Genomic DNA, 23,548 nt, shown 5'->3' with positions numbered 1-23,548 from the left:
TGATGCTATGCTGTTAGTTCTTAGGGAAGCTGCCTGGTGACTTGTATCTGTGCTCTAATAATAAAGAATGGACACATGGGCCCACACTGTACGTTTCAAGATCAACAATTTAATGACATCTCAACACTGCGGTTACAATCTTAAACGATGCGTATGTATTTCCATCCTAATGATGCAGAGATCTTCTTAAACCTGCATCATTCTATTGAAAATAGAATACTGGAAGTTTCAGAACTATTCTAACATATGAGGAAGGTGGCTACTGGTAACAAACGCTTGAGAAGAAGAAAATGCAAGACAAATGTGCGCAAAAATGCTGCACATCAGCAGCATCAGCATTTCATTCACTAAACAGTGTAGTTTTGTTGTGTATTAAGACAGACAGTAAATTTAAAAGAACAAAACCAGACTTCTTTAAAATCAGCATTTCTAGTAACAGATTTTTTTTCTCTTTTTCTTTTTTCTTTTTTTTTTTTAGGAAACGCCTTTCTTTAAAGTTATTCTCATTTCAATATTAAAATGTCTCCAGACTTTTTATAACGTGAGTAAAACACTGACAATGCTCTGCAGACTGCAGTTATACAAGGACTATCTGTATCAAGGAAATTCATGTATTAAACAGACCAAATACGGCAGAAAACACGCAGCAAAGTCGTAATGCTCAAAGAACAGTGAAATAATGTTAGGGCACCGCTCTTTTTCTTTTTAAGTAAAGAGTTTTTCAGCATCTTTAATTTTTCTCTTCCTGTCCTGCTTGGAAACTGCAGTCCAGCCAGTCTCTCTCACTTTTCTCATCGTTGCAAGCTTTAGTACAGAGCTTGGAGCTTTCAGGCTTGATGTAGTTGGTTTCTAGGAATAAAAACAAAGCCAACCAATAGTTTCTAAAACAAATATGATCTGCTCTTCATTTTGATCTGAATAAAAGGGAACGTACCTGTGTTGGTGTCACTGCATAAAGTTGTGAAGCTTGAGGATAATCTTTGTATAATTTTTTAAATACTTCTTCATCTGAAACAAGGCTCTGAAATTAAAAATGAAAAGGTCACTTCCTTATACTACATTCAAAAATCTCTTTTCTTTCCCCTTAGGAATGAGTATAAAAAAGAAAGTAAAGGTAACACTATGAAACCCCACCAATTCCATAAAAACGATGTAAAAATTCATTATAAGCCTGGTATTTTTTGTCCAAGTTACAAATTATTTATAAAATTCCAGAAAGATATGATTAAATAAAAATAAACTCATAAATTGTCCTATATACAGAAGCCCACATGCCTCATTTACATCCTCAGATACAGCAGTGTGCATAAAGACCTGTTAACCATGCTATTTGTTCTGAGTTTTACCAGGAGGTCGCTGTGTTCAGAGCTATCCGAATGAGCATCCAGCTGCAGGAGCACTTTTTGCTTTTTCCTCTGTCCTGAAGTCAGACCTGTGCTTTCACTTTGCATTTTATGCACTGGAGGGGTCTTTATGGTATATGTCTGGGAAAAAGATAGTGTTTAAAATTACATTTTCAGTGGTAATCATGGAATCCAACACTAAACTCATAAGCCAGTTTACATTGATGGTTGCCTTTCCATTCAAAAAGAAACAAAGTCATGCACGGAAACAATAATAAAGGGGAAAAAAAAAACCAAAAAAACCCCAAACATGTTAAACAGAAAATGTTAAACAGAAGGAAAAAATAGTCAGAAAAAATAAGAGTGATTCCTTAGTTTGAGTTACAAACCTTTAATGATCGTCTGACCAAGGGACTCTGTATGAATGCTCGAGGAGATGGTTTCTTACTTTCCATCGTAGTGGCTTTTATCGGAATATCACTCTGTGAGAATACTTTTTTTGCATTAATAGATGCAAAGTCTTGATCTAAATGAGGTTTAGGAGTACCAACAAAATGAGTTTGTATTTTCTAGAATTAAAAAGAGGTTGAAAAACACTTCAGTGCCTTTTGTCCAAAGTATATTATTGATCTTATTTAACTTTATATTATTTAACTTCTATTAGATTGTTCATGTACATATCACCAAAGTCTGCAATTGTTTAATGATGAAGTTACAACTACCTTGTCTTCCTTTTCAGTTTCAGGAGCCCTATTTTTGTAGAATTCTTTTGCAAGATTCTCCTAAAAAGAGAGGTAGTAAATGTTTTATTTATATATAGCTATTAAATTTTTATAGCTATTAAAAATCTTGTTGGTGTTATTACAGGAGTTGCAGGTTTAGTTCAATTGCATTTGAAAGATATGATTTTTCTGTTCCTGGTATTATTTCTTACACAACTTTTCCCATCTCTGATGGACAATTCTTGGGGTTTTTAATCTCTCTGTGCTCCCCTCACGCAAACTCAGGAGTCATGAGGAACATTCACCACCAGAAGGCATGATGACTTCAGAGAGCACTAAGCTCTGATTTCAAGACAGCAGGACCTAAAGCTAAGAACTCATATCACAGTTGTCATTGCTGCAGCATATCACCCATAGTGCTACATTAAAATATATATATATATATATATAAAAGAAATACAGAAGAAGCAAAAGATAATACAATAAATAATACAAAAGAAATACCTTGTTTTCAATTTCTGCTTTAAGCTGTTCCTTAAGGGATGACAGTTCACTTTTTAAACATGATAGTTCGTTTTCCTGAAACCAATTAGGTAATGGAAAGGGTTAGCTATGCTTAATCTAGAGAAAAAAGTCTAAAAGAGACTTGTTTTAAAAAGAGATGGAGTACCGTGAAACAGTTACTGTTCAGAACCGTGCAAGGTAAGAATTCTAAATATTTGTGAGAAGTGAAAAAAAATTTTAAAAACACCCTATTTAATACTAAAACTTCTTAAGCCGTGAGGTTAGAACATAATGATGCACTTCTGAGTAAAGTAGGCAGAAAAGCACAGGTACTGTAATTAAGTAGAGTTACATTGGCCACAAACAGCCCCTCTTTTCTCAGTGTGGCCCAGGCAAGCCACACTGCCTGGTTGGACTTCTTAGGAAATCAGCCCTTCCATTTTGTTATTCAGCACTGAGGAGTTTGCCTTACCAAAGCTCTTTTCAACGATGACTGCTCTTGCTCTTTTATCTTATATAGTTTTAACTCTGTATCTTTTTCTTCAACCATTTTATCATACTCATGCTGTATTAAAACAAACAGAAAAATGTCACTGGACTAAATGCTTTAGATCTATCTAGTCTTAAAATATTTAGTTTTTTAAATAAATCTCTTCTAGTGCTTCAGAGCACTATGAACAAATGTTGACAGTTCTGCAGAAATGGTACAACAGAAGCTTCACAGGCAGCGTTGTTTGTTATTCTGTGGGGCAAACACAGAGTGCTTTATCTCTGCACAGTGCTATGTGCTCCAGTACATAAAGCCTGACACGTTATTTTTGTTAATGCCATCTGCTAAATGTGCTGCAAAACGGAGCAATAAGAATGTCTATTCAAATATGCTGTTATAATGCTGAGGATAACTATAGAATCTCATTAAAAGAAAAAATTGAAAAATACTGAAAATATTGAAATATTACATTTTGACTACAAAGCACAAACTTTGAGTGCCCTAAAAGAAAAAAAAAAACTGTTACCACCATCACATCTCAGTTATTGCTGGGAGTTCAAACGTGTTAATAGGTCACATCATGTTAAGATTCTCTGCAGCTTATGTACATGGAATTTATCAAATTCCATGTTTTCAAAATCTGAAGGTCAAGAGTGTTAAACCTCATTCTTCCAGACTCAGGTCTCTGACAAAGTTTCACTTTATAACTTGTAAATTCTGGTTTTGAAAGGTTTTTATTTATCATAATAGCCCGTATTGGGAAGCTTACCTTGTGTTTTTCCATAAGTGCCATCATTTCAGATATCTTGTGTTGACATCGGATATCAGTTTCTCTCTGTGCTACTGTTGCTTCATCAGCAAGTAACCTCATTTTTTCTACCTATTAGTAACAAGATTCTTTTAATTAATGCAATCTACGTAGTCACATTTAGTGAAATCTTTATCTGCTTAGAAGATCTTTTTCTAATCCTGCAACTTCTACACACTTCGTTAAAATGGAAAAATATAGATTAAAAATGCATCCATTCTCCCATGGCAGACAAGTGTCTTTTTGAACCACAATGCAAGTTCAAAACACTTGTGTAACATTTCTTTTATATTCCAATCAAAAAAGTTATGGGCTGGAAAAAACTAATATGAGAAACATTATTAACCTATTTGCTTATTCTGTACTTATACCAAGAATAGAATATCTGTGAACAGCCTGAGAAAAACATTGTTTTTAGAGGCATGTAAAGGGTTAAGATTAAAGGATTTAGTGTTCTAAAGCTTTGTTCACAGGCATACACAAGAAGTTCCATTTATGTTTAAAAGACTATTATGTAAGTGCAAGGAATCTCATGGATATAGCTTCATAAAATATATCAAGCATTGATCTTCAAAAACTAATTAGAAGTTGCAGAAAAAATTAACTCTCACCTCTTCAAGTAAGTTATTTTCAGTTACTCCTTTTGCTTCAATTTCTCTTTCATAAATGTCAACTGCTGCCTTGTGTTGCTTGTTCATATTTTCCATCTCTAACTGTAGCTTATTCACCTTTAGAGAGTACAAAAGTATTGTCATTTGTACAAGAATTAATATACCAATTGTTTGGGTTTTTTTCACTTGGCTGTGGGCTGGTAGTCACCCACTAGATCAGGTTGCCCAGTAGTGTGGCATTACAGAGTTAAGATTCAGTATTCTATCAACAACAAAGAAAAAAAAGGAAAGGAACTTATTAGAAACAACGTTCCTTGATAAGTGATGTTTCTTACAAGTATCTGACAGCCCTATATCCAATGACTGAAAATTGAAGCACCTTCCAAAAATCATGGGCTTATTTATCCCTGTAGAATCCACATCATAAATCCATAAAACAAAGAATGTGCTTAATGTGTTTAATCAATAATTATACAGAGGTTTCAGAACTTCAGTTTTTGTGTTTTAACATTACCATACACGTGACATGAATTAAACCTACCTTCCCTTCATAACTACTTGTTTTCTTGCTTTCTGCAGTCATTTTCTTCTTCAGTACCTTATTCTGTTAAAGCAAAATAATAGCAATAAAAGTTAATAAGGCTATGGAATGTTTTAACCTCATCCAGTAGGTCTGAATCCCCAAATTCCAGCTTCAAGCAAGTGTTTTATATATTTGGTACTTCTTAAAAAATGTACTTACTTCCTGTTGTAACTCTTCAATGCACTTTGTTTTATTTTCCACCTGTTTCTTCATAGTATTCAGCTGAAGGGATATTTCAAACACTGACTGTTAATAATGGCTCAATGCTTTAGACACCACTGTGAAAGTTCTAAAACATGCATTTGAAAAGATATGATTCCAGTGAGACTGAAACAAATGCCAACATGTTATAATAGTCAGAGTTTTTTTTACCATGAAGTGCCACAAGAATTTTGCTAGCCCAGTATCATGTAGTTTAATATCAGCTAACCAGGTCTTATTTACTTACCTTATTTTCTAGCATCTTCAACTGTCTTTCCTTTTTCAAAATTTCATTTTCAATACTCTTAGTCTGGAATTATAATTGTAAATCCAGTCAAAACAATATCAGAACTTTTATACTTAAAACCATCAAGATTTCATCCCACAGGTGATGTTATATTTCAAATGAGAAAACATATTACGTTTTCTTCACTTTCATCCAGTTTGCTTTTAGCCTCTTCGCCTTTCTTTGCCATCTTCTCTTTCAAAGACTCCAGTTCATTTCTAAATGCCAAATTAACAAACATTAGTAAATGTATATTTAGGGATATTACTTTTTCAATACAGCCTATTTACAATTTATCCATGATTTATTTCCATATAAGCGACATCTGTATATAAGAGAAAGGAGCATATGAACACAGCATTGAGATGAACCACGAAGGAAACAAACCTATTTCCTTTAATTATATTGTACATTGATATTTACTTTTTACTTGCCTTAGTTGACCATTTGCTTCTTCCAGGTGTTCTACTAACTGCTTTGTATTTTCTTCTTTTTCCCTTTGATCCTAAATAAATACCCACGTGAACAAAGTAAGTAAAATTTAAGGTGACACCTTAATCAGTACGGTGGCCTGCCATATTCACAAGGGTAACTGCACTTATACTGTTTCAAATGAAACACTGCAGAAATATATCATTACAGTTTACTTAATGATTTTTTTTTTACTATAATCCTGTTCTTTAAAAACAGATGAAGATTACAACTCACCTCATGACTTGCTTGCAGTTTCTTGATCTCTGTATCCATATTACTTTTCTCTTGTGCCATTTGTTCTTTTTCTATTAACAGTGTATTGATATTCACTGTGAGTTGCTCATTCTTTAGTCTAATTTAGGATAAATGGTAAAGAGAAATAAGAATGTATGCTTTGAAATTTCTTTTAAAATGAAATTTATCTGTTGTAAATTGTTACTGCACATTGAGAAAATCCAGGCCTGAACCCGCAAATGCTCTATTTAATATAGAGTCTTAGTAACATGAAAAGGCAATAGGAGGACAAATGGAGATAAGTCAATTGCATAAATATAATGGTTGTCAGGAATGCAATTTAACATCCGTCTCAAAGTAGTTAACAGTGATTTCAGAAACTCTCTAGTCATGTTAAAATAACTAAGAACAATTAAATGCACTCAAATACATAAAATGTACATTATAATACTGCCTGTATAAGCTTTCATATGAACCATAGATAATTTGGTTCTGTATTAGAGTAACTTCTATGTAACACTGAAAATGATTATATCAAAAATGATCATACGCCTCTCGTTCAAGGTCTGCATTCAGTGTTGTAAGTTGTTTCAAATAATTTTGCTCTTTTTCAACTGAACAAGTCAGCTGTACTTTCAGATCACACATTTCTTTCTGTGGAAGAAAAACAGTGTTTTGAATTTACAAAGGTATAAGGAAGCTATCAGAATTGAACTGATAACACAAAGCTTTAAGATGAAACAAAGCCATAAACAAGACAAGTGAACATGCGTAAGTCTATAAACTGATAACAAAGGGAACTGACAGGGATGTGTCCTCAAATATCCTTTGAATACAGTTACTGTGGGAATGTATGGAGGGTGTACCATAGCTAATAACAGGCTCCTCTACTACCTGGTAACTCTGGCTGTCATTGTCAGAAGCAGAATGCTGCAGTGGGTAGACCACTGGCCTAACTCTACATGACATTTATTGTTATATATATACACATATAAAAGCAATGAAGTGTTTACTATCACCCTTTATTCAGACCTCTCTAACTTGAAGAATATTTTTCATTTCTTTTTCTCTCTCCTGCAATTCTTCAACAGTAGCCTCAAGATCTTTCTTCTTTGCTAGAAGTTCTTCAGCTTTTCCCTGTTCAAGGACATTGATGAAACTCAGTTTAGAAGAGAGACTTCACATAAAAAGAAAATGCCATGAGACAAATAAAATGAACATTTACCAGTGTTTCAGACAGCTCTTCAAGTTGCATTTCTTTGTCACATTTCAGTTTAGTCATCTCTTCTACAGCACATGCAATGTAAAATTATTGAACAGGTATTTAGAATTTCCAGGAGTGACCATGCATAAAAAAATTGGTATTACTGCTTATAGTCCTTCTTTCTACAAATCTTACCAAGCTCAGCAGACTTATTTGTGAGCTCCAGCATAAGCAGTTTTGACTCATCTTCGTATTTCTTCAATCTAATAATTACAAACATTTTCAGTTCAGTATGCAGCACTGCCTTTGAAAGTTTAGGGACAATAGGAGTGTCATGACACAAATGTTTTAAATAGATACCTTTTCAACAGGCAGATACATCTGTACCTCGTTATGAAAATATAGGTGACTATATTAACTCTGATACAAAACTTATTACTGATTCAAAAAACCCCAAAATATTCTTGCATCAGATCATCACTTAGGTTTTGTTCCCAGCAGCTCGGTGATCTTGCATTCTACCTGTAAGAACAATCTTTGATTGTAAACAGCTTAAATTACCTATTTTGTTCTTCTTCCAGCAAGCTTTTTAAATTGCAAGCAGAAGTCTTGAGCTCTTCTATCATGGATGCATGCAAAGCCTTTGCTTCTTTACATTCTTCCATCTGTGTATCTTTCTCCTGTGTGACCTGAATTAATGCTTTCACCGTACTCTGCAGTTCAGTTTCCAGGCTCTCTTGAGTAGCCTACAAAACAATGATATGATTTCCAAACACATAATGTAACAACCAACTACAGTTGTTCTGTGTTGTATCAGTAACTATTTTTGCAGTATAAATTATTAATGGCATAATTATAAAGAAGCTATACCTCTGTTTTTCGCAATGAATTTTTAGCTTCTTCCAGTTCTGCCTTCAAATATTCTTGATTGAGCTGAGATTCCTTTAACATTTCCCCTTCATGTCCTGCGCCGAAAATATATATAGTTACACTTAGGAAAACAGTGCTTTCTTAAAAATGCTTAATCAAGTTGCATAGTGTAGTCATTTACTTTTTAAGGAAAAAATTCTACAGGATAATTATTGAAATTAATTAGCAACAGTATCCAAAATACAAAATTGCTAGCATTCTTAAAACAAATAATTCTTACTTTTTGCTTCTTCCAAGTCCGCAATCTTATTTTTTGATTCCTGCAGGTGAGTCTTGATGTCTCTTATTACATCATCTTTTTCATTACACCTTACAGTAAGAGCTGAAATCTAACAACATTGAAATAATAACACATTTCTAAAAAAAGAAGATAGATTTTCATATTTGTTTATTCACATATGAGTACTAAACTCACTGCTGTAATTGAAGTTAAATAAAGTGGTTGGGTCTTAGAGCTGTTCAATTCAGCATCAGAATGTGAATTCCAACAGACTAAAGATACCAGAATGCCACTAAATGCAGCACAATCTGATGGAAGCACTTCTAGAATAATAGAAATATTGTGTAATATAAGTAATAGTGAGTCATGAAAGAAGAGACTTCAAATATTAATGGAATTGCAAGATTTGTGGCAAAAATGAATCTATACATAATAGATTTTAAAACTGAGCAAACCTGTTTTTCTTTCACACTGACTTCTAGCTTGTATTCTCTTTCAAAGTTGTCCATTTTTTCTTCTGCTTCTTTTACTAATGATCAAAAATATACAAATATCAATATTTAATGTACTAGCTAAAATATGATCCAAGAGAAATGCAATTTCTGTCTTAAGATTGCTTTGCAATTGTACAACTGTACAATTTGTTTCCTAAAGAGGCACTGTTGAGGTTGCTTTTTAAACACCTTTCTAATCAGACAAAATACCTTTTGTGCCAGCCTTCCACAAGTGACTCCATTACCACATGTATTTGTTAATATTTATAAGAAAAATGCTCTGTGAGGCCTGTAGCAGAAACACAGTAAGTACAACTCTCACGTTTGAAACACATTTCCAGTCTGGAGTTCTCTGCTTGCACACGAAGCTCTTCAAATGCCACTATCATTTTCTAAAAACAAAATTTGATACAAACATTTGTATAAAACTATGTACTTTCAGTAATAAGGAGCAGTTATAATCTGAAGTCTGAGCATAAACATATTTTGAGTTGGCAGATGCTATATTTTATGAAACTGGATGTTTAGAAGTTTTATTTAAACAATTTCATGGATGAGATATTTTTCCTTGTCTATGTTTGTAGATCCATAAAATAATGGAGGTGTTGTGCCTTTCTTAATTGCTACATCAACTGATAATTAATAATTAATTGTTATGCCACGTGCTCAATAATTCTGTTTGGTATAAAATTTATCATTCACAATGATGCCTTGTGTTACAAGTAACACATAGACATCATCCAGATATCTCAATGCATGCATTTAACTTGGATTGCATTTGAGCTTTTCAACGCTATGTCACTTACTTCAATGTTGTTATTAAGTTCCTCATATAGCTGTCTTGTTTCTTCTCTTTCATGTTCATCTATCAAAACAAGAATGCATGATAAAGTTTTCCTTTTCTAAAGGAATGCCAGCTGTTCAAGCCATTATGCTTAAGCAGCAGAGTGAACTTCAGAACACCTCTGAATTTAGCATTACAAAACAGTCATGTATTCGAATTCCTGCCTTACTTCTGAAGTTCACCCTGATACACTAAACCCCATATAGTTTTAGTCAGAACTTCATGATAGTTTTTTCATTTGTGAATTTAGAGAAAGCTAGAAGTGAATTTACTATTATAAATCAAGATTTAAACAGCATTTACATTTGGTGGACTTCTCTGTGAAGTGACTGCAGGTTTCTTTCAGTAGGTTACACAGGTGTCTTGAAGCACTGTTTCTAAAAGAAGACAAAGAATACTATAGCATGCAGTCACAGGATTGCGTGGTACTTCGTACACTCACATAGTAACAATGTGAATGCTTTAGTTAATTTTATAATCTAAATCAGATTTAACTTTCCACACTAAAGCAGTTCTCAGGAAGAAAATCCATTCTTTTTACAAAAACATATTTGACCATTACTTACTCTTTTAAAAGATCTTTATTCTCACATATCTCATCTTCCAGTTTCAGACTGAGCTTTTCATTTTCAAACTAATTTCACAGGAGACAAATATAAAATAGATCGTTACTGGAAAATATACTTGAAATATACCTTCAGTTCTCAAACATCATATGAAAAATGATTTCTCTGCACCCAAAACCAGAAATCGGCTTTATCTGATATTACATACCAAGACATCTTTTATTACACCTCTTATATAGTTAAAGCAATAATTCCCCAGGAACCGAAGCACTTAAAGGCATCCTATCCAGCCTATATTTGAGCATGAATGCTTATTCAGCCTCGCTTTCATTTACATATTAAACACATTGTACGATACTGGCCTGCAGTTCTTGGATGGCTTTGCGCTGTGCTTCAATAATCTTCCTATTCTCTTGAAACTTCCTTTCCTTCTGCTTTAGTTCTGACTCTACAGCCAGTTTCCATCGCTTGATCTTCTCAGCCTCTTTGTACAGTTTTGAATACAACTCATTCATCGTTTCCATATTCTATTAAAACAAGTTCCACAGTTTAAGCCTCAAATGTTATTTAATGCATATCACTTTAATGTAGTTAATTTCTTAGGGACCCCTCATTTAAAGCATTATTAAACGTATAAGGTTTGTGCAGAGTTTATACTTGGCTGACCTCTTCATCCACCTCAGAGCAAAGTTTGGCTTGCTGTGAAATTGCATCTGAAATGGGAAAAGATTTCAGTCAATGTATTTAAAACAAACAACAGCAAGAAGAGTAGTGAGGTTCTAACAGCGTTACAACTCTGACATTATAAAGCTATGGAAAAAATATTAAATATATATATATATATATATATATTAACTAAGATAAATGCTTACCTTAGCCTTACCTTTATCAGTGATTTCACCATGGCTTGCTGCAGTTGTCATTACAAAGGGTGAATTAAAATCATCACTTGGGCATTTGTTAAAACCCTGCAAGATTTAAATATCATTTTCTTACAGGGAGCTTTGCAAAGGATTATAAAACTTTGAAAACCACAGATCACAAAAAAAAATGGCCTTTCTCATTAATAAATCAGCTGTCGACTATTCTTAAAGCCCACAGATGGGTGATGGCTTTGGGAAGTCTCCTTGCTTTACTCCAACAGCTGTTCTTCTGTGTGCTTTACAGACTATGGCTGGACAAGTGGATGTTTCTAATGACAGTTATGAACTTAGTAGCTATCGCATGCTTATAAAGGATTCAATACACCATGTTATTTTCATATATACTTTTGCTTTATTCCCAGCAGTACTTCTGAAACACATCAGATTAAGTTGCAGCATGAAAGACTGACTTTACAAGGCGGTTTGAAAGTCGTGGTAATTCATCTTTTAAATAGTAAAACTCATCTCCTGTCAGGATGACACACATGAATCTAAGTATGTTTAATAGGAAGCGTCAGTACTTGTGGAATTGATTCACATAACTGCATTGCAGCATCACTTTCACTGCACAGCTGAGCTGGTGGGGCTGCTAAGGGTAATGCTATCTGGGTGTACCTCTCACAGTGATCAATTAGCTGAACCAAAACACATACATTTATTTGTCATCAGTGCTGTACAGTTAAAATGCATGGCTGAGATGCTTCCTTCTGGTTTTGTTGGGAGAAAATAGAACATATAATAATAAAATAAACAGGAAAAAAAAAAAAAAACACCAAAAAGTAAAGGCCTTTGGGATTGGATTGCCATTGTTTACACGCATTCCTCCAGCTCTCATTAATTTTTTGTTTGTTGTTCTCCTGGCTTTTCATGGGCTCGGCTTCTGTCGGGGCAGCTCTCCGGCTGCTCCTCGGTTACCTGGCACGGCTCTGTGGCCCGAGCGCTGGTCTGGGGTTTGACTGCAGACACCTGCCCGCCGCTCAGGCGAGGCGGCACGAACAATTTAAAGGGTTTTCCTTTCTCCATGGCTTCGGACGGGTCAGTAATGTCTCACAGCCCGATAATGGCCGCACCATCCGCCCCGCCTCCCCCGGCCGCTGAGGAGAATAAAAAAGGCGGGAAGCGGCGGGCAGGGCCGGGCCCTGAGGGCAGCGCTGCGGCCTAGTGCAGCTCCCACACCTCGCACAGCAGCGCCCTCAGCCTGGGGTCCTTCGTCCGCCATGTCACCAGCACCTCAGCGTGGGTATGGTTAAGGGTACGGAGCTGTGTCAGCCTCCCGATGAGCCGAGCGAAATGCTGCGGGTCCTCGGGGTGGTGGATCTTGGAGTATTTGTAGAGGATGCCCAGGAATGGCTCCTGCAGCTCCTCAACGTGCCGCTTGTTCCTCAGCAGCGGGCGGTCTGTGGGGTACAACGCCATCAATGCTTGGCCATCTGAAGGGGTACAGGGCAACTCGAGCACTGCCTACCTGAGAATAGGACTGTGGTTGCTATGAGCAGAGCGTACTCGGTCTCGGTGACTTTGAGTTCCCCCATGCTTCTGTAGAAGTAAAACAGCGCCGTGATGAACTCCTCGGTTATACCTTGGAAATGGAAGAGGAGCGTCGGAGTGAAAAAAGGGCTGTGTTGTATGAGTTGCTGCTTGGTGCCTGAGGGTGTGATGGAAGATAAAGTACCCCCAAGGATGGTGGGTCTGAGGCCTTTTTACCTGTGGTAGTGGTGGAAGATGGACTCTCTTCTCCGTGAGACGTCTGGATGGAATACACGTTCTTATCAAGGTTTGGAACGTGGCAGCACGTTGAGTGGTCAGAGCGTCTGATGTGACCTGGAACAAGAGAGGTTGGAAAAGGCCTTAATGATCATTGAGTCCAACCCACAACCTGACCATCCTGCCCTAACTGAAAGAACTGTCTGCTACATCACGGCTCTGAGCACCACATCCAAAAGGCTTTTAAGCACATCCAGGGATGGGGACCCAACCACCTCCATGGGCAGCCCATTCCGGTGCTTAACAGCCCTTTCTGTAAAGATCTTTTTCCTGATATCCAACCTAAACCTCCGCTGGATCAACCCGAGGCCATTTCCACTCATCCTGCCACCTGTCAACAGTGAGAAGAGACCAGCCCTGCCCTGCTGCAATCACCTTTCAGGTGTAGGAGGAGAGCAATCAGGTCTCCCCTCAGCCTCCTTTTCCCAGCCCAAACAGCCCCAGTTCCTTCTGTCTCTCCCCATAGGCACATTCTCCAAGCCCTTCCCCAGCCTTGTTGCCCTTCTTTGGAGGTTTTTACACATCACTGTGCTTGAATAGGGAATTACTTCAGATTCATTACATTGGAGGTTGTATCAAAATGGCTGAACTACAGGTGTTCATAGAAAGCTTGTTAGTCCAACTTACTTTCACTTGATGATTGGCATTCACTAATTCTTTGGTTGTAGATCTGAGCAGAACACAAAAACATGGCCTCGACTGTTGACCCTTTTAGCAGCGCAATTTGATCTTCGCTAGCTAAACTTTCAAATCCTGTAAAGAGAGAGAGCCTTGTTACGAATCAAGGCTGTGGCTGCCTTGAAGCACCTAACATGGACTGATAGACATGATTTTTTAATAAATGCCTTCACTGAAAAGGAGGATCCACAGTTAAAAGATTTGTACAAAACACTATCTAATGGTCTTGTGTTTCTTCTTGCTAGTTTGCAGGTTAGAAACAAATGAGTTGCAAACTGAACTGGATTGCAGACAATGTGTTAAGATGGTAATTCACTCCAGGTGGTGAATGGGTGTTCTTAAGGCCTGTATTTATCTCAGATTGATGCCATGAATACAGCTGATGCTTTTTAAAAAGGCAGCCTGCTCCATAACCCTTCCCAAAGCAGGGAGCTTACCTGGGAGTCTTTTGGTGAAGTCCACTAACACCTGTACGTGGACAACTGCTGTCTCAGAGAGATGGAGAAAGCTTTCCTCAGGGCTTGTGGTTTCTTGTAGCTGCATAAAAGAGTGTTTAAACATCTGATACAGCCAAGATGCATTGCTTAGAATAGTAACAAGTAATTCAGGCTGATTGCTCTGTATACATACAAACTTCCTTGCTTCCTCGAGGGGAATTGTGTATTTTTGATGTGCTGCTACGATGTGGTCGAGAAGCTGATGTTCCCCTGGAGTAAGTTCCACCTTCTCCACAGTCTAATAAAAGAAATAAGTAAACCAATCAAGCTATAAGGAATTAAGGCAAAGTGCACCATAAAGAAGTTAGTTAGAATAGAAAAATGTCACACTTTTCCGGATCTTGTTGTAGATGACACGTGCTTACTATTCAGCCCCTCATCTTCCAGTTTGATGTTGCAAAGGAAACTGCTCTTTTGTTTGAAATTCTTTCTGAGTCGCTTTGACTTGCACTGCACTTCAGTCAGCAAACCTGTGAGGCAGGGAACTATGGATTAATGCATTTGTTTTTAATGGATAACAGTTTGAAATCATTACTTCTGTGTTGCAGCTGAGGAGCTATGAAGAACTGTGCTTCCTAGAGAACATGGAACTGTGCTGTTTGTTGAGTTGCTGTTCTGTGTCCACAAAAAGCCTGAGTACCTGCAGTCTTCTCATGTATGTCCCAACTACAAACCAGGTAAGGAGTATAAGAATCTTTCATGAAGATTTTGTGAATAAATTCTTCCCATCTTCCAATCTAAATCTCCCCTGATGCAACCTGAGGCCACTGTCTTGTGCTCCGTCACTTAGCTACAACAAGGTAAGGGATTGGATATAGAAAAGGGTTTAGCAGGAGGGAGCACTCACACTCTGCCAGCATTCCCACAGCTCTGCACTTCTTCAGGCGGCACTCCTGACACTTCCTCCTCATGTACATGTCCATCTCACAGTTGCCTCCATTCTTGCATCGATACACTGCGTTTTTGGTTATGCTCCGTCTGAAGAAGCCTACAGAAAAGCAGCAGGTTATGACTAAAGGAATTTAAGGAGGCTTACCTCATAATTCAAAGTTTTGTTCTTTTCTTGGCGATGAAAGTATTGCCTTGGTTTTGAAGTTTCTTGGTGATTATTTAATTATGACTTGTTCTTTCTGACTAATGTTAATCACTGTTTTCTTTAACTGGTCAAGATAGCTCCCATATTAATAACTGAATTAATAGGATACTAACAGCCATTAAGAACAATAATTAATGATTTATAAATCTGTGCCTCTTACCTTTACAGCCTTCACAAGTAAGTGCATTGTAGTGGTAGCCAGATGCTTTATCACCACAAACAACACACAGCTCTTCCTGCCCCTTCAGTCTCAAAGAAGAGTGATTTAATCTGGGCCTTTTTAGTGCTTGAAATCCACTGTCATCAAGGTGGGAAGCTGTGAAAGGAGGCTTGTTCAATTCGCAGTTACTGGTGATATATTGCCCATCAGTGTACTGAGAGTCCAGGCTGTATGAACTGTAATGGGACTGCGAAGGTTGTGACTGTAATACTGGAGAAGGAATTGGAACTGAGGAGTATTGACAGTAAGGTGCAGTCTGAAAATCAGTGTCTTGCAGCTGGTAATTGATGTGCTCTGGTAAAACATCTAGATTTAAAAAAAAAAAAAGTTGAAAATGAAATAAAAACCTGGGGAATATCATGATGTCAGCTACCCGATTTATTTATTTTTAATGGTTTAAAGGTTCTAAAAGCTTGTGATGTTACAGTAAAATTAAGAAAATAATGGGAATTCCCACATTCATCTTACTTTATTGCTTTTTCACAATATTACAACTTGGCATTACTTACCATAATACTGTATGGGCTCAGCAAGGCAGTACCCATCTGGTACAGTGACAAATGTATTTGCCATGTTTTGTTGCCAATCTCGCTGTTTGGGATAAACGTTTTAGAAAGAGACCTAGAGAAATGGAAACAGGAGATTATGTGAGAAGGAATGCTAGGAAGGCTTCGTTACTGAGCTGAACCCAGGAAACTCCAGAGATTGTAAGAAAGTTAGAGGTATGTGTAAAGTCATGTAATACTTGCAATGAGGTAAGGAGATTGCTTTAAGGAGCCTAAGCTACAGTTGTGTCCTGAAAGACACACACACATCCCTCCCCCCAAAGCAGACATATCTTTGAAACTGAACACTTTGTGTTGCCAGTGGAAGGTGAAAAGGTACAGTGAGAGCAGTGAGACTGGAATGCTGCTTTTTTTGTTGTTGTTATCTCTGCTAGTAAATATTTGTTTGAAAGAGAAATTACTCATTGAATCATGGGGTCCTTATCAGTTAGATCAATTTGGCATGGGCAAAGTCTGCATTTTTCCTAAAATACGTGTATTTGATGGAGAAGGTGCTTCTGCATACCACTGCTTCCTTTAAAGTGATAAAAGAACAGAAGCTAGAATAAAATTGCATTGATCCAGTGACGCAGACTTGCATGAGGAGCATGAGTTAATTGTTCCGAGGAGCAGAGTGGTCAGTTAATTACATGTCGTACACCTTGCAAGCATTTAGTCAAGTTTCCCTCAATTCAGATCATTGTCTGAGAAGGGTTTTGAGTCTTTAGTCCTTGTTGATTTTTAATGGCTAATAAGTTAGCAGCTGCAGACACAGAATTCCCAACTGTTTCATTTTCTGACATTAGAGAACATCATATTAACAAGTTTGTTCTTCTAATATAAAATTGCTTTGAGCCTTTTAAAACAAAACTAAAACTAGACATACAGGGAAGGAACTTAATACTCTGGGACAGGGAAGCTTTGATGATTTGTAAGACTTTTTGTTTTTTGCTATGAAATACCACAAAATAGAGTAACACTATCAACTTCTATTATCAAATCTGTTAAGATGCAAAAACGACTGCTTGTATGAGAGGCTCTAAGGAGCTCTTAAAGAGTCGTGTTATGACAGTACTTCAACTGCTACCATAAATATTTTGATAGTTGAGTCATAGGGAAATTTCTTGTTTGCGGGGAATTTTAGGAACTCGAGCTGAAGTTGTACAAGATTTATTTACCAAACCTTGTGGCTTGTTAACAGACACGCAGTGTAACTAGAAGGTATGTCTAATCTTCGTGGAATTGCAGTAGTTTTGCTTCTGGAAAGCCTAACTTTGGTTTTTTAATTGGTGAAGTTTAAATCAACTGATTGCAATCAGTGGCTACTGAGCGTAATACCAGGAGAAATATTGAGTTTCAATCAAGCAATTGATTAATAGCATCCGTAATTAAAGAGTGTGGGTTTTTGTACATGGAAAGTTGTGGGACCATTTTAATGGTCTCATATGTAGCTCATATGTGTTATTACATTTTTAATTGGTTCTCCTGCTCTCAGTGTGCTGTGAAGCTCCCCAAAGCTGCTTGAAGAGATCCTGTTTTTCTCCTCATTAACTGTATTCCTTCTTTATCATAAAATACCCTTTTGAATCTTTCCAGTAATAGAAATGACTTGTTTTGCTACTTGTGGTGCAGATAAAATCTTGGAATCATTACCACATTATTAATTATTGCAAAGGTATATTTTATATTAATATATATATTATATATTATTATTATTTTATATATATTGTAAAGTAAGAGGTTGGAGGTTGTTTGAAGCTTACAGCTTTCCTGGTCCTTTGGTAAACAAACAACTGAATTAAAGATTTATTAACGTCATCAAATGAAGCTGTTGGAGAAGAATTCTCGATAGCTAGGATACTTCATTTAAAAGTGCTTGTTTGCTGGATCAATTTAGCTAACACTTCAAAAAGAAAACACAAAATCCACAATACCTGTAATATTCTCACCTGGCAAATTGACTCGTGCCTACCACAATCATTTATAATCCCAGAGCACTAAGAAAAGCAAATGAAATACCTACAGCAGTTGCAGAGTTGTTCTTGTTTCCAGAGCAAGTCCGTGGGGCTGTAGCAGTGATCCCAGCTCTGAGTCCAGCTGGAGCAAACTGGGCCTTGTCCCTATTTATCAGTTTGTGTGCACACACTCGGCTCCAGACAATCTGCAGAGCAATGCTGCAGCTCTGAGACACGAACTTCCCACACAGCCTTTCCTGGGGTCGAAGCGAGGGCAGCTGCAAGTCCACATAAATCAAATAATAACTGGGTCATCAGGGACAGAGGCCACGGGGACCTTCACGTCACGGCTTCCCAGAGTTCTCCCTGACTGATTACTAAGTATTTGCTTTCTTGGTAGAATTTAAAATTCTCCCATTTTGATTGCTTAACATTGATATGCCCAGAAGTTAATGGAAGATGTTCACTGCTTTGTGGAGAAACTACTGCAATGGTATAAATTTGGTGTATCTACATGAAATAACGATTGAATTTGCAGACACTTGATTAGGTTGTTATATTGAAACACCAACACTTGGCACGTTCTGCCTGGTCTGGTGAGAACTGCGAGCTCCTGTAAGGTCTCATCCACATAGGAAGTCTTCCTTTCATAGTAGGTCTATGAATTTGATGAGTGCTGAAACTGCAGGTTCAGAGGAACCTTCCCTACGTAGGTGCCTGTCGAGAGAACTCATCTTCAAGATATGGAGAGATCTGCATTCATCTGAACTGGTGATTCTAGATCTTTGTAACTCGCTTGGTGTTTGAATAGTTAAAGGAAATCGTATCTACTCCAGCTGGGTCTTCTCTGCATAACTGACCCATTCGGCTTGATCTGGTATTGGATTGTTTACGTAACTTCAGTAATTAACCACTCTCAACCTCATTAATGAAACATAAACCACCTCTTCTATTCATTTATTAAGCCCTTGTCAAACAAAACTTAAACAAAGGGCAAAATCTCAGCAAAGGAACAGTCCAAAAGCTACTGGGATCTGCCTACAAGTTGCTACGGCCACTTTGTTGTTGTTTTGCAGTACAAATTAAACAGAAGCAATGGCTTTGTCTATTGCTCTTGGCTAACTGCTCACAGAAACATCTGAGCTCTGTCACATGAGGGCAGCGATGCCTCCACAACTATTTTGGTCATTTCAGTGCAAAATACCGATGTTCCAGTTCATTACTGTAAATCATTAAATGATGAAAGCAAAGAGTCAAATACTAAACAACCGGGATACTTTGGAAAACTAATGTTTTGGAGAGCCTCAATATATTTCTATCTAGCATATATTTTTTTCCTGCTAGAACAAATCCACGTTCTGTTTGACAAAATACAGTCATGTGGTTAAGAGTTATTAAAAGCATTAAAGCACTAACCTCTTGTAACCCCATTTTTCACTCTATACACATACATAAGTGTTTAATCGAATCGAAGTTAAACACTAAGATGCTTGAGAGGCCAAATTTATACATTCTCTTCAGTTTATACAGCGCTGATGTGATAAGCCAAAGGAATTATAAGACACCACTGCCCTGAGATCGCTCATCCGCTGCTTTGTTTAAGCTCTGTTGCTACATAAGAGAAGTCCTGGTGAGAAGCACGAGCAGCATTTAGATACAGGAGTGCTGTGCTACTGGGATCGGGTCGGTCCTGGCGCCACATGAACTCATTCTGCTGTCCTCTGGGAGTGGAACTAATGATTCTGTGTCAAGAGATCTGCTGGGCAGGGAGCGAGCCACGGCCCTGAGTGGGGGCATGGGACACATTAGGACTTCATCTCCTTTTCATTCTGTGTCTTTATTTCAGACACTCAGACAATCCTGACATGGAAGCCTGATAAAGCAGTGCCTCTCCCTTGTCTCCACGTGGCATGAAAGGCCGGAATGATATCTCTGAAGGAAGGGAAGAGTGAGCATTAAATCATGCCCAAAGGGAAGGAGAAGTGTAAGAAACAGAATAGGTTCAGACATACAACCCAAGTGCAGCTTGTGCTGAGGTGTAGTGTGTGCTCCTGCTGCTTCAGTCTGACTTCCCAGCTGATGTGAATTGAATTGCTGGTGCTGCATTGATCTCACTGAGTCCCCCGGGCTGTACGATGGGATTTAAGTGCAACAGGTTGTAAATTTGGTACCACGGAACTTCCTTAACTAGAATAGGGTGAAAGGCACGAACAGCTGAATTGTTGAGTGTGTCCCAAAGGAGATGTAAGCCCGCAGGGTGGCTGCAGGCAGCAGAACTGCTGACACTGCTAAAACACTGCTTAGAAAGTATCAAAGGAAAACGTGACACGACGAGAAGCGAAGCAGCAGAATCACCACGGGTGGCTACGGGCGGTTACAGCGAGCAAATAACAAAGAACGAAGTCAGCACTGCACAGCTTGTTATTTTAACTTGAGGAGAGGATGTTTACTGTCGGAGGGACAAACAGGGATACAGATAAGATGTCAGCCCAGGATTTAAAGGAGTTTGAAATCAAGATAACCAGGACCCCCCGTGGGTCACGGCCACCTGCGCTGTGCAAACAGAGCAGCTCCCATTGCCGGCTCTCAGATCCACGCCGTGTGACAGCGGGGAGCTTTGGATCCACGCGTTTAACACCATCCCCGCACCCAGCGGCCTCCAGCAGGCGGCGGTGCGGGCTCAGCTCCGGGCTCAGCTCACGGCTGCGCAGCTGCGGGGCGAGGAGCCGGCCCGGAAAAGGCAGCGGCTGTTGTGCGGGTGTTGTTGTGCCGAGCGGGTTCGGTCCGTGCGCTGTGCGGGACATGGGGCCGCCGCGGGACTGAGCAGCGCGGCCCGACCTGCGCCCACCATGAGCTGCACCATCGAGAAGATCCTGACGGACGCCAAGACCCTGTTGGAGCGGCTGAAGGAGCACGACACCGCCGCCGAGTCGCTCATCGATCAGTCCGCCGTCCTGCACCAACGCGTGGCCGCTATGCGGGAGGCGGGTGCGGGGCCGGCCGACAAGGGCAGCGCGGCGGCGGCGGCGCCCACGGCCGCGTCCCGGCGGGGTCGGAGCGTAACGGAGGATGGTGCTGACGGCTCCCGGCTGCGGCCGCACACGCTGCTGTGCCAGGAGAACACGCAGATCCGCGACCTGCGGCAGGAGAACCGCGGTGAGTCGGACGGGATGGGGCTGACGGCTCTCGGTGCACCGGGGGGGTCGCGTGGTGCCGTGTAACGCTGCGATCCCTGTCCCGTAGCGCTGTGGATCTCTCTGGAGGAGCACCAGGACGCCTTAGAGCTCATCATGAGCAAATACAGGAAGCAGATGTTGCAGCTGTTGCAAGGGAGAAAAGGTGAAGATGCGGAACCAGTGCTGAAAGTTCATCAGGCCAACTCTGTGGTAAGGTGGGATGGGGATGAGGAACTTGCTCTCTGGTTTGCTTTCATGCAACGTTTGTCTCCTTTCACGGGCCCATTCTGCTCCAGGAGCCTTCTTTCAAGCTCTGGTCCCTTTGGTATTTGATCTTTTCCCTGCATTCTTCTCACAGGTTGTAAATTATCACAGAGCATCCTGAACAGCACGAGCCTTTGGTTGTCCAGGTGAAGGCTTGCTGTGTGCTCTGGGTGATACATTCCTGGGGTTAAGCTTTAATAGCTTTGTTTTCACTTAAGAGGAGCACAGCAGAGGTGGTTATCATTACTGTTGAGTAACTGTAACAAAAGGAAAAGAGCCTCCAAAATCCCTATAAGCTGCCGTGTGTTGAGGTATGTGATGCTGTCTTAAAGCAGGGAGGATTACAAGTGGTTGGGAGGGAAAGATTAAGATTCAAAATGGGAAAGTAGTCCAGAATTAATAACATGAAAGTAATGGATTCATAAGGAATAAATTATTACTGCTTTTGCCTGAATGTATTAACGGTGTTTGTTTTTTTTCCCCATGTCTTTCAGGAAATTGAAGGACAAATAGACAGGATATGTGAGATGGGTGAAGTGATGAGAAAAGCTGTACACGTGGATGATGATCAGTTCTTCAAGGTACAGGAGAAACTAGCTCAGCTGGAGGTAAGAACCCACGACATCGCTAAGGACAGATCAAGCTTTTGGGGACTATAGATGGTTGTGTGTGTCAGGTGTTAATAACAATAAAAAACAGGGATGGTGGGTGAGGTTGGGAGGCAAGGAACATTTTCTGTTTAAGTTCTTTGTATTTCTGTCATCTTAACGATAAAGCCCAAAGTAAAAGGTGTCCTTTAAAGTGATGTGCTTCATCCCTTGTAAACATTAGTTTGAGTTCTAGATTTCTATTCGGCTGTGAAGGAATGGGGCTACTTAATTAACAGTCTGTAATCTTTGTTAATTAACTCATCTCTATCTCAGTTGAAATACTGATTATTATTTTTCTTTTTGCAGCTCGAAAACAAAGAGCTTCGGGAACTATTGTCCATCAGCAAGGAATCCTTTGAGCTCGGGAGGGACGATGTGCGTGACAGCGAAGCTTAGATCACAACACACCCAAACCTTGACTTCAGAGACTGTTCTGAAGCCACCCAACAAAGGACGATCTGTAACTTGTTCTTCAGGTGTTTCACATGTTCCATCTATCCCAATGTGTGCCCTGTGTTACTCTGCAATCACACACTCCTGATGGCAAAGGCTTGTATTGCTGCTCTGTATTATCAACCAAGTGAACCAAGTGCTTTTGGTGCCGGCTCTTTTGTGGCAGTTTATCTCACGAGTGTTACTTCCATAAGCTTTCCTCGGCAATTCCAGCTGTCACTTAGAACTGCCTGATATGGGGAACACAATACAGCTCCTGGATGTTGTATTTGCTAGAAGGAAGAAGAATTGAAGTCTATGTTATAACAAGTTGATACCTTGCTCTGCCTGCACAGTGGAGCTTTGGCTTTGAGGACCCAACCCTCAGTATTTGCTCACATTAATATTATATTATATTATAATAATATATATTATATATAATATTATATATATAATATATATTATATAATATATATATATATATATTATATTGATATTGTGATGCTCTCAGTGGCATTTTCATGCTGTTTTCAATGTAATTCAATGACACCCAATTGTCACTGTTACTTTTTGATGCTGTTTTTACTTAGTTTTGATAGATAAAGCAACTGTGTGTGTTATGAGTCTATTTGGATTATGCAGATAAAGGTGTTTAGTTGATATATGGGACTCCTGTTGAGGAGCATTGTACAGACTTCTTTCCTAGACTATTTTAAGATGGAATAAAGCAATTTACAGCCATTTTTGTGCTGTATTCTGTATTGTATCAATGCTGTCCCGTCGCCCCGTCCCACGTGGATCCCGCGCTATGGCGGTGCCGTTGGCTTTTGCGCA

The 23,548-nt window shown here is 38.8% G+C and overlaps 3 protein-coding genes across 3 annotated transcripts; 1 reads left to right on the top strand and 2 right to left on the bottom strand.

Annotated features, from left to right (window-relative positions):
- Window positions 1-89: 89 nt before the first annotated feature.
- Window positions 90-12,483, bottom strand: SYCP1 (synaptonemal complex protein 1). The gene is made up of 31 exons (XM_032449329.1): window positions 12,353-12,483; window positions 11,398-11,482; window positions 11,181-11,227; window positions 10,877-11,041; window positions 10,515-10,582; window positions 10,252-10,325; window positions 9,911-9,969; window positions 9,427-9,496; window positions 9,066-9,139; window positions 8,611-8,719; window positions 8,331-8,425; window positions 8,022-8,206; window positions 7,656-7,723; window positions 7,482-7,543; window positions 7,289-7,393; window positions 6,807-6,910; window positions 6,257-6,374; window positions 5,983-6,053; window positions 5,685-5,766; window positions 5,510-5,572; window positions 5,221-5,283; window positions 5,020-5,082; window positions 4,479-4,595; window positions 3,829-3,939; window positions 3,042-3,134; window positions 2,570-2,644; window positions 2,066-2,125; window positions 1,733-1,912; window positions 1,347-1,484; window positions 935-1,021; window positions 90-849 (listed from the first exon to the last, which is right to left on the bottom strand). Exons 1-31 carry the CDS (start codon window positions 12,458-12,460, stop codon window positions 706-708), a joined length of 2,943 nt encoding a protein of 980 aa, XP_032305220.1. The 5' UTR covers window positions 12,461-12,483; the 3' UTR covers window positions 90-705.
- Window positions 12,484-12,573: 90 nt separating this feature from the next.
- On the bottom strand, window positions 12,574-20,775 carry LOC116654433 (bile acid receptor-like). Its single transcript, XM_032449337.1, has 11 exons — window positions 18,261-20,775; window positions 16,202-16,313; window positions 15,633-15,998; window positions 15,224-15,364; window positions 14,707-14,846; window positions 14,510-14,614; window positions 14,317-14,416; window positions 13,829-13,954; window positions 13,142-13,258; window positions 12,903-13,016; window positions 12,574-12,834 (listed from the first exon to the last, which is right to left on the bottom strand). Exons 2-11 carry the CDS (start codon window positions 16,263-16,265, stop codon window positions 12,596-12,598), a joined length of 1,512 nt encoding a protein of 503 aa, XP_032305228.1. The 5' UTR covers window positions 16,266-16,313; window positions 18,261-20,775; the 3' UTR covers window positions 12,574-12,595.
- Window positions 20,776-20,910: 135 nt separating this feature from the next.
- SIKE1 (suppressor of IKBKE 1) lies at window positions 20,911-23,455 on the top strand. Its single transcript, XM_015885188.1, has 4 exons — window positions 20,911-21,348; window positions 21,436-21,578; window positions 22,127-22,240; window positions 22,589-23,455. Exons 1-4 carry the CDS (start codon window positions 21,042-21,044, stop codon window positions 22,676-22,678), a joined length of 654 nt encoding a protein of 217 aa, XP_015740674.1. The 5' UTR covers window positions 20,911-21,041; the 3' UTR covers window positions 22,679-23,455.
- Window positions 23,456-23,548: the final 93 nt, after the last annotated feature.

The sequence above is a fragment of the Coturnix japonica genome, chromosome 26 (genome assembly GCF_001577835.2).
Source record: "Coturnix japonica isolate 7356 chromosome 26, Coturnix japonica 2.1, whole genome shotgun sequence".
Classification (NCBI taxonomy): Eukaryota; Metazoa; Chordata; class Aves; order Galliformes; family Phasianidae; genus Coturnix; species Coturnix japonica.
Note: the sequence above shows the minus strand (reverse complement) of the source record. Positions and strands in the feature narration are given on the sequence as shown.

Excerpts from the sequence above, each read along its gene's own strand:
- LOC116654433 (XM_032449337.1), bottom strand. The coding sequence starts at position 16,265 with ATGGCAAATACATTTGTCACTGTACCAGATGGGTACTGCCTTGCTGAG. Across the intron at positions 14,417-14,509 it reads TCGAGGAAGCAAGGAAGTTT|CTACAAGAAACCACAAGCCC; the intron begins GTATGTATACAG and ends TCTTTTATGCAG. Across the intron at positions 13,955-14,316 it reads CTTCACCAAAAGACTCCCAG|GATTTGAAAGTTTAGCTAGC; the intron begins GTAAGCTCCCTG and ends CTCTCTTTACAG.
- SYCP1 (XM_032449329.1), bottom strand. The coding sequence starts at position 12,460 with ATGGAGAAAGGAAAACCCTTTAAATTGTTCGTGCCGCCTCGCCTGAGC. Across the intron at positions 10,326-10,514 it reads AATAAAGATCTTTTAAAAGA|AAACAGTGCTTCAAGACACC; the intron begins GTAAGTAATGGT and ends GTCTTCTTTTAG. Across the intron at positions 850-934 it reads ATGCAGTGACACCAACACAG|AAACCAACTACATCAAGCCT; the intron begins GTACGTTCCCTT and ends TTTTATTCCTAG.
- SIKE1 (XM_015885188.1), top strand. The coding sequence starts at position 21,042 with ATGAGCTGCACCATCGAGAAGATCCTGACGGACGCCAAGACCCTGTTG. Across the intron at positions 21,579-22,126 it reads TTCATCAGGCCAACTCTGTG|GAAATTGAAGGACAAATAGA; the intron begins GTAAGGTGGGAT and ends CATGTCTTTCAG. Across the intron at positions 22,241-22,588 it reads AGAAACTAGCTCAGCTGGAG|CTCGAAAACAAAGAGCTTCG; the intron begins GTAAGAACCCAC and ends TTCTTTTTGCAG.